The sequence below is a fragment of the Thunnus thynnus genome, chromosome 4 (genome assembly GCF_963924715.1).
Source record: "Thunnus thynnus chromosome 4, fThuThy2.1, whole genome shotgun sequence".
In the NCBI taxonomy this organism is placed as follows: Eukaryota; Metazoa; Chordata; class Actinopteri; order Scombriformes; family Scombridae; genus Thunnus; species Thunnus thynnus.
Window position 1 is genome coordinate 9,770,541 of NC_089520.1, and position 13,596 is coordinate 9,784,136.

The following is a 13,596-nucleotide window of genomic DNA, read 5'->3' on the forward strand; positions in this document are numbered from 1 at the left end:
TGGTTGTGTTTTATTTTTCCCTCTCACTCTAAATCTGACAGACAAGCTGGTAGCACAACTCAGTAAGGTGTTTCAGTAATTGATAAATATTTCCTGTGGGAAGTTGAGTTAGAAATGTCTGTTTCAATTTTATTTTGATTACAGTCACAAATTAAGAATGTTCCTCCTGATATCTTTCCTCTCAATCTTACATTGAAGGTGAATGTGGTGTCCACGGAGGTTTTCTACTTGAAAAAGAGAGAATTCACATCTGTGGGTGGAAGCATTGCTACTGTATTTAAATTTTATTCAACAAATGGATGGCAAAGTATGGTCGCAAATTGTTTTTACTGAAAAGAAAATGATGCCAAATCTCTTTTTGAAGATATGAAAGGATTTTCTCACCAATTTAATTTTAAAGGTGTAAATGAAAAGTATTTGAGCATGTAACATGCATTTAATAAATATGTTTAGGGAGTAGTAAGTGAAGTCTTTCCTTTGTAAATGGGCTATGAATAAAAAGAAATACATAACCTATTAAATCCATATTGAATTAGGTTTTAGAGCTACTGTAATCAGCAAAAAGTCAGTATTGTGAGTCGTTTTTTACTTTTCTTCCAGTAATACCTCCAAGCTTTCCACCATTTTATCACTGAGCTCTCCTCTCTGCATTTGTGTGGATTTGAATCCATGAATGCAGTACTTAGGATAGCAAACAACGGAACTACAGCTTTGTGGATAAGAACAGAGAGATGAGCTACATCGGCACTTACCATAATGTAACCAGCCAGCACAAAACCAATCACACCTCCCTTGGCACTCAGAGAATCACAGCATTATCCTCATCATTTTGTTTCATGCTCATTCCTTAAAGGCAGAATGAGAAGTATTTTCCTAAAAAACAATGTATAGACTCATACAAAAATAATCCCTCTCAAAAATCACTTATGACTCACTAGAGGTGTGTGGTGGTGTCTATATCTGCCCTCTGCCTGTATTCTGTAAACTTATTTTGCTGTGTTCAGGATGTTTTGGGCGTCAACCTTTGGGCAGTGGGTGTGTAGCCCCCAGCCGATAATAGCATGCAGGGTGTGAGGGCAGGCCCCTATAAAAACATAGAGACATAGCAGTGTAGGGCTTCTGGGGTCCGTTTCACAAAGCAGGCTCAACAAACTCTGAGTCTAATCCTGAACTCTGAGTTGATCTACTCTGAGATAGGAAACTCTGAGTTTCCGGGTCCAGAACAGCTGATTTGAGTCAGTTTAATCAACTTGGAGTAGTTTCACCTGGAGTTAAGAGCGTGCACCACAACTATAAAAAGCCAGCATCAATGGAGCCCCGATTCAACGAGTCACCATGGCAACGGGGGAAACGAGGGCTGCGTTTTTCACCCCACTAGAACTAGAAATCTTAATGCGCTCATACGGTGAGTTTGAACATGTTTTCAGAAAGAAGTGCAACACCGCTGCAGCTGCAAAAGAGAGGGAGACGGCGTGGGAGAACATTGCTGCTCGGGTCAGTGCGTAAGTTTAAATGCAGTCCTTTGCAATCAGAATAATATTACACGGAAAAACTGCTTGAATGGTCGCCTATTAATTTATTTCATTTAGGTACAATCCCGCGGGGGAGAAGCGAACTTGGCAGCAGTTTAAGATGAAATATAAAAACATTGTTCAAACATGTAAAACCTCGGCATAATCTCATGGGGGTACCTCATTTTGATCATGTTTTACATTGTAAAATAAATATTAAGTGGCTGTTTGACTGTGCAGTTGTTTTATCCCCAACATAATGCTGGTTTCACACACATAAATGTCTTCTCATCTATATCAAGTTCTGTTAAATAATTAAGCCTATTTAAACTAAAACAGCCAACAGAAAGAAGGCAGATGCCCGTAAAACGGGTGGTGGCCCAGCACCGCCAGCTCTAACGGAGGCAGAGGAGCTGGCCCTAAGCTCAAAAAGATAATTGACTGGAAATGCTAGAACATTTATACGCAGTCTGATAACCATCTCCTGACTAATATTTAGGCTAATTCTCTGTGCAGTAATGCTGCACCTTCATCCACGGGATCGTTATCAAAAGGACATACCATGTTAGTGAAAAAAGTCGCCACCTACTGTGCCTAATGGACTTCTAATATACTGACTCTGATTTTTTAAAATAATTTTTTTAAATGACAGACGGCAGAACTAGGCTACGCCAAAACTCGCCTGCTGACTGAATGAATGAGGAAATCAAATGGAGTGTGTGGCTCTGAAAGAGGGCGGAGACTGAGAGAAACTCGAGGTTCATTGAGAAAAACCTGGTCCCGACCACGTTAGGTTCATAGAGTCTGTTACTACGGTAACTGCTTAAGTTATCGCTCTCTCTGAAACAGGCTAGAGTTGCCCCTCTTTCTTTGGTTTGAGTTACCTCCCTTTTTAAAACGGAAAACTCAGAGTTTCCCTCATTTCAGCGTTAACAGACTCTGAGTTTTCACTAAACCTGCTTTGTGAAATGGACCCCCGGTGTCATTGAGCCAGAGAGCAGGGGCCAACTTTGTGTTTACAAACCACAACCAACAAATCCTACTCATTCTGCCTTTAAGGAAACACGGATGATTACACACCTTTCTTTGCATCCTGACCTCTAGGTAATTTGTTTCTGCCGTCCAACGAGTGTACTGCTTACAGTAGACAGTCTTGATCCATTCACATTTAATGCTTTTGGCCAGAAAGAGTATCTGACAGTGTGCTAGTTGATTTGATGCAGAGATTGACTGGACGAGCTATCAGACGCCGCTCTGTCAAGACTGCTCTTTTTCACTCTCCATCTAGGCAGTTACGTTTGCTTGCATTTGTAGGCAGGAGGAGTTCTGGAGGAAGGCCTACATAACAGGAAAGAGCTTTCAGATGCAACTCCTAGGGGACAATCGATCTCTCTTTGTGGTGTGCTGTATTTGCTGCTCCTCCATGGGGGCCCATTGCTATCGATCTCCACCATGCATGTGCTGTTTTTTGGTGTACTTGGGAGGTTTTGTATTGTGTTTAATGTGGTTTGCTGGAAATTATTTGTTTATTCAATTACATATTCACTTGGTTGCTTATTGACATGGCTAATTTTTTTTTTTTTTTTTTTTTGCAAAGCTGTGGAAAAAGCTTGTATTTTTTATGTTATGTTTTTTCTCTTTTGTCCCAGCATCTACCTCGGTTTGTGTCATTGTTAATGAGCCTTTTATACATCAGTGATTAATGAGGTCCATAATTTCAAAACAAAGTAAAGGACAAAAAGATTAATAGACTGTATAAAAAGAAACAATAAAACATGAAAAAATTATTAAAGACGAGGGTGTGAGGAGAAAAAAAAACAACAAGAAAGGCTTTCAGGCCCAGAAAGAAGGGTAAGTGGAAGATGTAGAGTACTGTATGATAAAATGGGAACTGTGAAAACAAGAAAAATGTTCTGCTGCACAAACGTAGACTAAAATCATGCGTTGACACTCCCATCTCACTATTTATCCCATTTACACCTTGCATTAAAATGCAGTCTGTATCTGGTTATCTTGAGAAACATATGTTAATGCAAGGTATAAAAGCACTCACACTGCATTGTGATCGGAATGTGATAAGTTCAGCCAGATCATCTGGACCACATTGTGATGGGATCTCAGCCAGGTGTAAATGCAATCCCTACAAAGTCATCTAACTCCACCTCTTCCTGTTAGCTTAAACAAACCTGTCAAAAGCTACAAGTAGTAGTGGTAGCTAAATCTTTCCAGTCCCATCCATCCACACCTAGTTAATTGGTATATTGAGAACTGATCACAATGTAGATAGAATGAAGAAAACAAGGGGCCGTATTATTTTCCATTATTTGCATTATTCACATAATGTATCCAGATACAGTTCACATGTTAATACCAGGTGTAAATGAGACCTAAGATATAGACTCAAAATACTCATAAATGTTTGCTTAACAGCTCTCAAAACTGTGGCACAGTTGTAGATATCTGATTAATGAGGGTAATCAGCGCAATAATCAGAAGGAAAAAATATATGTGTGGCATGCCATGAGGGAGCTTAAGGGGGCATAGCCCGCTCCGTTGTATTTTTTTACACCTCTGTTAAAGCTGAGAAAAGGTAAGAAATAATTTTGCTGGTTTATTTTGTAAGAATTCTGCTGTTTTTTTTGTGTCAGAGTACTCTTCCAGTATAATTTTAGGCTATGTGCGTAGGTGTATGCTTGGGCCACGCTGTCCATATAGTACTGAAATGGAGCGGAGGAGATCAATAGACAGACAGACAGAACACGTCACTTTGTTCAGTTTCTTAACCTGGCTTGCTTTTCTTGGTTGTAAATAAAACTTTTGGCCTTAATTCCATTTCCTCCTCACTGTAGCAATCTACAGACAGAAGGGAAACAACAGGGAAGTGAAGGGACAGTCAACAAAAGAGAGAGAGAGAGAGAGCTGCAAACCGCAAACCGCTGTTTCTACGCGCCTCGCCCCTGCTGATTTTGACAGAGATCGTTCATAAATTCAAAAACTATTTAGTGCTCTGCTAGTGCTACGTTCTTATGTGTGTGCTCGGATTAATAAATTTATTCTTTGGTTTTAAAACAATAGCCTTATGTTGTTGTTATTTAGCCTTTCTGGGGCTATTGTTAAATCAATTAATTGTATTCTTTGAAAAAAATTCCCCCCTCGCAATTTTTAACAGCCTTCTCATTCACTCCATCCTGACACTTGGCCTGATGTGTGGCATACTATGTTTTTTTTTTTTTTTTAATTCAGTTATTCCATTTAAATAGTGATTTCATTCCAATTAGAATTTCAAATGTTAGCTGACCTATTAATGGCAAATGGGAGAAAAAAAAAAAAATTGTGAATAGATTCTCAATGGAGTAGCACCTCTGAAATGCATGGCATCAAAGATTAGAGCAAGTGCTGAAAAATTAATTCTACCAGTCTTAATATTTATCAGAAGTCTCAATGTTAGGAGTACAACCTTTCCTCTTTTCCTACTCCTAATTCTGATGGACGTGTCTTACAGTCAAACTGGTAGAGACTTCAGAAGCAGGCAGCCACTCAGAAATGCTGTGGTTGGGGGTTTCTTTGTGGCCTCCTCACCCTTCTTTTGGCAATACATCCATGCCTTGAACTATCTTATCTCTGGGTTCTTTTCCCTGCATTTGTCTTGTTTTGAATCCATGAGTTCAGCAGTCAGGATTGTGGATAACAGAACTATGGCTTTGTTTATAAAACAAAGCAATGAGCTACATCAGCGTTTACTATAATGTAACCAGCCAAGACAAAGCAAATTACCTCCCCTCCACCACCAGAGAGATTTACAGTGCTATTCTCATCATTTTGCACTGTGGTGAAAAAAAAGACTTAGTTGTTTTATACTTATCCCTCACAGAAGTGCTGGTGGAGACAACCTCACTTTATACCTCAAGGTGCTCACAGTTGGTTTTTATTAACTATCTCAACTGACCTGTACATCAGGACAGCAACAGGTAGATAAGGTTGTAATTCCTACTATGGTTTCATTTGTATTTGTTGATTTTTTCCTAGTTCTCTGTAAGATAATGTTGTTATTGTTCTGTGTTTTCTTGCAGAGAAAACACAGTTCTGTCTCACACAGGCTCCGCTATCTACTGGACTCTATGGGTAATGCTCTCCTCCAATCACACGCATGTAATCGCCCACTCAAATTTGCGTGTATGTAGCTGGCCAGTCAGGACGAGCCTACTGATTACATGTTTCACATACTATATAAGCAGGATCTCGCTGCTGCTTCACTATCATTCTTACTTCAGCGATGGCGAATCTGCTAACTTACCTTACTTGAAAACTCTTGTAACTTGTCATGCTCCGGCTTCATTGCATGTCTTCTGCTGCCTTGGATGAGCAAGCTGTCGACAACTGCCCAAGATTAGATGCCAGCAGTGGTGGGATCACTTCAGCTTTTTGACGTGATGCTCCGCTGCAAGGAGTCAAGATTTGTGATTGATGACACCAAGCCCCACACTCTGGCCACATACCACCGTTGTTCCCGGTCATCCTTGCTGAGACGAAAGCTTTGTTGCAGATGATGAAGATAACATCTCATCGGTATCTGGTAAGCCACCGTCCAGAGGAGCCTCACTGCCAGCGTCTGTCTGCAAGTGATGACCATCACAGTGGGCTGTATTTGGCTTACAGTGCCCCTATCCCAAGCTGGTGAGCTGTCTCCATGAGGGTTTCTACGGACAGGCTCACTTGGCTCAGGCAGCTTTTGTCTCACCTCCCCTCCCAGTGTAGATCTTTCCCTTATTTAAGAGTCAGTGACGGTGGGCTTCATGCCGCTGCCAGCGGGTCATCCTCCGTGTACAGCCAGGCTGCAGTGCACACAGACGAGAACAAGCCAGAGGACAACCGTCGCTTAAAACCAGAACCGGAGCAACTCGCTTGCCATCCGGAGAGAGACACACCGAGAGCAGGCAGAGAGAGGGAGAGTTGCTCCTGAAAACAGTGAGCACGAAGCCGCTACCACCACTATTGTGTTAGTTGCTGGAACATTTTGACAAGATTTTCCAGCAGAGTGTGCAGCTGGCTTCAATAGACAACAGTTTGAGTGTGTTTGGTGTGTCACTGGCATCTTAGTTACTCAACGCCTTAAACAACTGGACGAAGAGTAGTAACGGCTTAGCCATCATCAGCCACTTGGCCACCCTCAGAGAGGGTGGCGCAGCAGATTTGGAACCGGTTTAGGAGAGCGGAGGTAGACCTGTTCGCCACTTGAAACTGCCTGCTGTGGTTCTCCCTGACGCCACAAGATGATCCAACCTTAGGGGTGGATGCATTTACATATGTGCCATGGCCAAGGAGGCTGCTTTACACCTTTCTTCCTCTTCAACTCATTCCCCCTCTTCTGGAGAGAGTGAGACAAGAGAGACAGATGGTCATCTTGATAGCCCCGGATGGCCGCTCAGCACTGTGGTATGCAGAAATGACCCAGACGTTGGAGGTCCAGCCTTGGTCCATTTCCAAGTGTGGGGGGCTTTGTCCAAGAGGCGGGCTTGATAGGCGCGCTGCCCACATTGGGCTAACCTCTCCAGGCTTGGCTCCTGAGAGGAACAGGCTGATATGGGCTGGACTGTGTGCACAGGTGGTGGAGACCATCCAAGTGGCAAGAGCAGGATCCACCATTGCTTACTACAAAGCGAAGTGGTTGGGATTCCAACGCTGGTGTGAGGAAATGAGACTGGACCCCCTGACATGTGCAGTGGGAGAGGTTCTCTCCTTTCTACATTATCTGGTGGAAAATGGGCTGTCTCGTGCCTCTGTGAAGTACATGCAACAGCTGTTTCCTCCTGCCTAAGGACTTTGGCAACAGACTTGTCTTTGCCCACCCCCTCTTGAAACATTTCTTACAGGGGGTTAGGAGGCAACGGCCAGTGATGCATGTCTCCACCCCTCAGAGGGAACTGCCATTGATAATCGAGGCCCTCTGGAGTGCTCCTTCTTTGTTGCTTGTGCTGACCTCAGCTAAGAGGGTGAGTGAATTGTGCGATTGTGTTTGCTGCTTCGTTGTGACCACAGTGGTGCTATTCTCAGATGGGACCCCTCTTTTGTCCCTAAGAACATGAGGAGTTAATTTAGGTCAAGAACTATTCAGCTAGAGGCATTTTGTCCTCCACCCCATCGGGATGCCAGGGAGACAAAACTGCACCTCTGCCCAGTACGTGCATTGGCATGTTGTGTTGAACGCACGGCCCCCCTTCAGCACACTGAACAGCTATTTGTGTGCTATGGAGAGGGAATGGCTGGTGAAGCCCTATCCAAGAGGTGCTTGGCTAGGTGGCTTTGAGAGAGCATCTCCCAAACTTACAGGCATGCGGGTAAGGACCCATCCACTGTGGTCCCAGCGCATTCCATATATGGCATAGCAGCTTTTGGATATGACAGTCTCCTTTTCAAGGTCCGTGCTCGCATGTGCATCTCAGGACTTGTGAAATGGGTGAATGTCAGCTGTGGTACACCTGACGACCAACCCCCAGGGCAATTATACACCTGCATTCTCTCATGATCCAAGACGACTAGGGGAATGGGATATGCAGGGTGTCTGGTGTTTGACCTGTGACTCCTGCGAGGTTAGGCCATGGTTTCACCCAGTTCATTGTCATGTTACCGGGCTGTGTTGAACCCCCTACCCCTCCGCTTCAGCGGCTGGGTTATAAAGTAGTAGGAGGGCCACGGCAACTAAGCTATAGCCAGTCACGTTCAGTGAGGCAGTCTGATGACATGTCGCGGCAGTGTGAACATTCATTGGGTTCCGCCTACTGTATCCATAGATTCCAGTAGAGGGTGGAGCTTGTGTGAGATAAAATGACGGTCATGATAATGTAACCTTACCTTAGTGGTTTGAGATAGTTAAACAGCAGCGAGATGCTGCTTATATAGTACACATATAGTACACATATACACATGCAATTGGTAGGCTCGTCCTGAGCAGCCAGCTACGTACAGTAGGTGATTTTGTGTATATGAACGGAGGAAAGTATTACCCATAGAGTCCAGCAGAGGGCTCTGCCTGTGCTTATAGAACTAGGGTTACAATATCGTAACCTTTGTTTTAATATATGTATATGCATACACACATACGTACATACACACACACACACACACACACACACACACACATATATACATATATATATATATATATATATATATATATATATATATAAGTTGTAAGTATAAGTTTGGACACATTTTCTCATTCAAGGGAAAGGGAAGGTGTACAAACTTTTGACTGGTACTGTATATACAGAGAGAGAGAGAGAGAGAGAGAGTTGACTGTGACTGCTCTCCAAAAGAGTGATTTCCTCTCCTCAGCACACATAAACACACACACACAGCTGAACTCATTAAAGCTCGGCTGCTGTGAGCGCCCTGCCGCTGTTCCAACAGAGGTCCCCATCTGAAACGCCCGGGCGGCAAGGACAATTGTTCCTGTTTTGTGGGAATAAATCACAGAGGCTAAATGTGACTGGTGGTGTCTCACTTTGATTATCACTGTTGACATATTAGCCGAGTGCAGAATACAGATTGTGCTCCCCAGCTCTTTCAAAAATTGTCATCAGCTATCACTGACTGAATAATTGTTGGCTTTTGTTTCTCTGCAGAATTATAGGCAGAGAACAAATGTACCTGAAGTATAATTAAGTAAACTGAAAAAAATATACTTGTTAAAAAAAATCAAAAAGAAGATTACATCGTTACACTGAAAACACCTCCATTTCATGCACTGCATGAAAGTTGTACTGTACAAGAGGTACTCTAAACATCTTGAAATTAACCTTTATTTTATTTTGGAATATTTCTGGCCACCAAATACAACAGAGTATTTTTAATGTATTAAATTAAATTTCTAGTATCTAGAGTCTTTTTCTTGCAATGTCTAATCAAAACCAGAAATTAAACTTTTGAAGTCAAACAGTACAGTTGTCAAAAAATACAATTACATACCTATATCTGGCTGTGAAATAGATACACACACTAAAACGTCTGACTGAGTGAGGAAGAAGCACAGTATTATTTCATATTTATTGTTTCATTCATTTATTGTTATCTTCTTGGTTTTGTCTTGAGTTTTAAGGAGAGATCTTTGTATAAGGTTTTAGTTAAAGTTCCATTTAGACAAAGATGTCAATATTGCTACTGATCCCACTGCAAATCAACAATCCAGTCTGCAGCTCAGCGCAGCTTTCAGCACATTATGCACCAGACCATATAGCGTGGAAGAATGCTGAGGGTAAAAGTGTCTGGTGAAAAGATATAGACATCGAGCAATCAAAGAGAGACCCAGAGAAGTTGTACCAAATTAGGGTTAACATGCCAGCAAATATTAGACCAAACTAGGGCTAAAACACCAGCGTATGTTGGATTAAACAGGACATCTGAGAATACTGGACCAAACCTGGCAGTGAGTATTGGACTTAATGTTTGTGAAATTTACAAGGTCTTTTCTGGTGAACACACCAGCCAGAGAGAGAAGAAACAATTAACTACAGTAAGAGTGTGAGTCTACCTAGATATTTCAGCATTTGCTTTATTTTTGTCTCACATAAAGAGTTCACAGAAATTCACTGCTGATGATTACTGTTTTAGTACATATGAGTAACTATAGGATGATAATTTGGTTTCTATTTCTTGTCTTTTAAAACTAGTTCTGTTTTGATTTTTAGAAACTGAAAATGTTTTTTTTTATTTTTTTATTTATGTAGTACCAACTCATAACAAAAGTTACCTCAGGGCACTTTCCACATAGAGCAGGTCAAGATCGTACTCATTAATTTATGCAAAATGTTAGTCATTCAACACCAAAACAGGCTTTGAAAAAAAGTTTTTATTTGGTGTATATTTAATGATGGGTTTTGTGTGCATATTCTGGTTTTGGTTCTTATTACACATTTTAGAAGTTTTCTGAATCTCCCTTAAGTTCTTTTTAGCCTAAAGGTTTGTGGTTTTAGAGATATTTGTGAATTCTTCATATTTGAAAAATTTTAGGTATCATTAGTATATCAGAGTATCTTGTCACCTTTTAGTCACCTGTGAAAAGAAGAAAAGCAGATCAACTCATTTCGCTCTATGCTTTGGCTACACTGGGCACGTAACGTAAGTGGACCTCTCGTGGAGCAAACATGTTGTTTTCTGGTGGCTACACCTGCAGCAGAAATACAGTCCAGCGTAGACTTGCGTAACTTAACTTCAGCTTTTTTTGCCTTGTTTGTGTGATATGGATAAGGGATAATGTTACAAGGCAAAGAACCAGTACCAAAGTATTGGCAAAAGTAAACAAAGTAACTAAAGACCAACATATATAAACACTATTTCAATCTCTGTTGTCAAAGGGACATGAAACAACAGGAAACAGGAAAAATAACAGAAAATCTCACAACAAAACTGCCAAAAGCTAGAGTCATTTATCCTGTACAGTTTAATTATTTTAAAATATAGACCATTTATATGCATTCTAGCCATGTATGGCTTGCATAAAAAATATAAACAGAAGACAGGTCTATTTTTAGGTTGAACTCTGCGGTGCATACACACGACTTACGCGCTGCCTTTTCGTGACTGATGTAGCCACTTTCATTGATTATAATTGAAGCGTATGGTCATAGGCATCCACTCTGTAAGCAGTCCGCTTACGTTGCATGCCTAGTGCACTCAAAGTGTAACGTGCCTTCAGGGAGAACTGCCAATAGCAGACCCCCCCTCCCAAAAAAAAAGAATAAAGACTGGTCTCACTGACAGAAAAACAGCAGTAATAATGTAAATTATTTAAATTGACAACATTATTATCTTTATTATTAAAGATATTTATTTAAGTTTTGTTTAGACCCTAAAATACATACATATGATGGGAAAATGACAAAAGAAAGAATTCTTCATTCATTCTTTGTTTTAGTATTCTTTCATTTAAGCATGCAGACTATAAAAATTAAAATGTACAGTACAGTGACACTGTAGAGAGTTATATTTTATATTCATGATCAAATTTTGATGAACATTCAGCAAGCTGATATTTATTCAGTCTCAGTGTGAGAGCAGATGCAGTGGGGAAATGTCTGGCAGTTTAACTGGTAAACAAGCAGACTTGGAAACAAGGAAGTTTTGGTTTGAATTCAGGCTTTTGAAAAGTACATAAGAACAATGAATTGCACAATACACTGAAAACCTAAAAATGTTAAATAAACAACGTTTACTGTATCCTCTAACATTTTAGAATATGTTCATTAAAACAGAGTGAATGCTTTGTAAAATATAATGTTATTGGTATGAATTATTTCTTCATCTATACCTTATACAGATGACTTTTCAGTCATCTTAATGGACCTTTGGAAGAAATACAGTACATCACATGAACAACACTGCAACTCATATTTTAATAATTTTCATCATTACCAATAATATACAAGTTTGGTAGTAATTTAATTAAGAAATTGTTGATAATAATTAACAATGAATTAATTCAGCATGAGCCACTAATTCATTTTACTTAATTTTATTTAATTTACCATTGTATTTTTGCATCCTTAGACACTGACTGAAAGCAGTTGGCCACACTTTAAGCAAATATATATAAACAGACAGCTTAAGTACAAGTTTCAGTGTAAATTTTATGAATATAATGTGCTAGTACACTGTAAAAATCACATTAGCAAAACTGTACTCATAAACTTACATTTTTTTAACTATGGAAACATGTAAAAAATATCCTCACAAACATAACAGTCCAGAAGATTAGAATTTTTTCTGACTTTGGCTACTTCCAATAGTAGTACCTAAAAAGGCATATATCAGACATATGTATGGTCTGCAATGACTCTTCTGAGCAGTTTGTGGCACTGTAAAGTTACTACAGCTCTTTATTATCAGAATAAACACACCATTCACCAATGTCATGTCGAAAAGAATAGATTTGTATTATGTATAGTATATGTTTAGTGTTTGATGACTGATTCACTTGCTGTTCACAAGCTTTGTGCTCTGACAAAACAATCATTTTAATCATTTCATATCTATGAACACCAATATTTGTTTGCTCACCAGTGAACTATTTAATCTAATTTTTACTTTGTGCATCACTGTGTCAATATTCATTAAATGCAAAGATTTGTTCCAACACTCATGGAGCACTATTGTGTTTTCCAGGCTCCCAGAGGTGCGGATCTCAGACAACGGGCCTTATGAATGCCATGTGGGAATCTATGACCGGGCAACGAGGGAGAAGGTTGTCCTGGCTTCAGGGAATGTTTTTCTTACTGTTATGTGTGAGTACCCTCGACTGCACTTTACATATATTTTGAAGACATCCTTTCATTTGTCTTGCTTACAGTTCTCAATGTATTTCTGTGTAAAATATGATGCTGGTGTGGGACATGGGGTGCACAGACAGGGACTGTTCAAAGTCAGTGGGTTGGATAGTAAACAAAGATTGGAAAACTGGATGTGGTGCAGGCCTGCAGGCAGGAGATAGACCCCTCTTGATCACTCAAAAAAGTGTGAGGCTTCAACTTTTATACGAGGTGCCTGAAGTTACTGATAGTAGGCCTACTATAATTTGGATATTCCAGCAAGTAACAAGGATTTTGAGTTGAAAAATTTGAACTAAATAATGTGAATTTGTGTTAAATAATGTGAATAGTTTTGTTTATTTTTTAGATGATGCTCATATTCAAAGTAAGCAGGTAGAGCTTCACATTCTTGCTTAATAGAAATATATATAAGTCAAATCTCCACCACAATCTTTGTGATTAAGGGAGCATCTCTTATCTCAAAGCTAAACCTGCAATATACTGTATGTCAGTGTGCAAAATTGCCTTCTTCATTCTGCTCTAGGAAAAACTGTCGCACACACGTGTTACCATGAAAATGTATTAAAATTTTATGAATGTTTTATTAATACCAGTGATCAATATGCTCACACTAGCCTGGTATGAATTTGAGAACACCCATCAGCTCTTTCTGCTGCTTCTGTTGAGGGTTTGTGTGAAAATTTGAAAAATTACACACCACTCAGATGGATTTTAGCTAAGAGGAGAAAACAATGGAACCACAGGCAACAAGTGGATTAATTAGC

At 40.1% G+C, this 13,596-nt stretch overlaps 1 protein-coding gene across 2 annotated transcripts in view; it reads left to right on the forward strand.

Moving 5' to 3' along the window:
* The window catches only part of igsf21a (immunoglobin superfamily, member 21a), a 188,165-nt gene that overhangs the window by 109,732 nt on the left and 64,837 nt on the right, over positions 1-13,596 (forward strand). For both annotated transcript variants that reach the window (XM_067586498.1, XM_067586499.1), the window contains exon 4: positions 12,669-12,787. In XM_067586498.1, the coding sequence (XP_067442599.1) occupies positions 12,669-12,787 (119 nt within the window). The remainder of the gene's footprint in view (positions 1-12,668; positions 12,788-13,596) is intronic.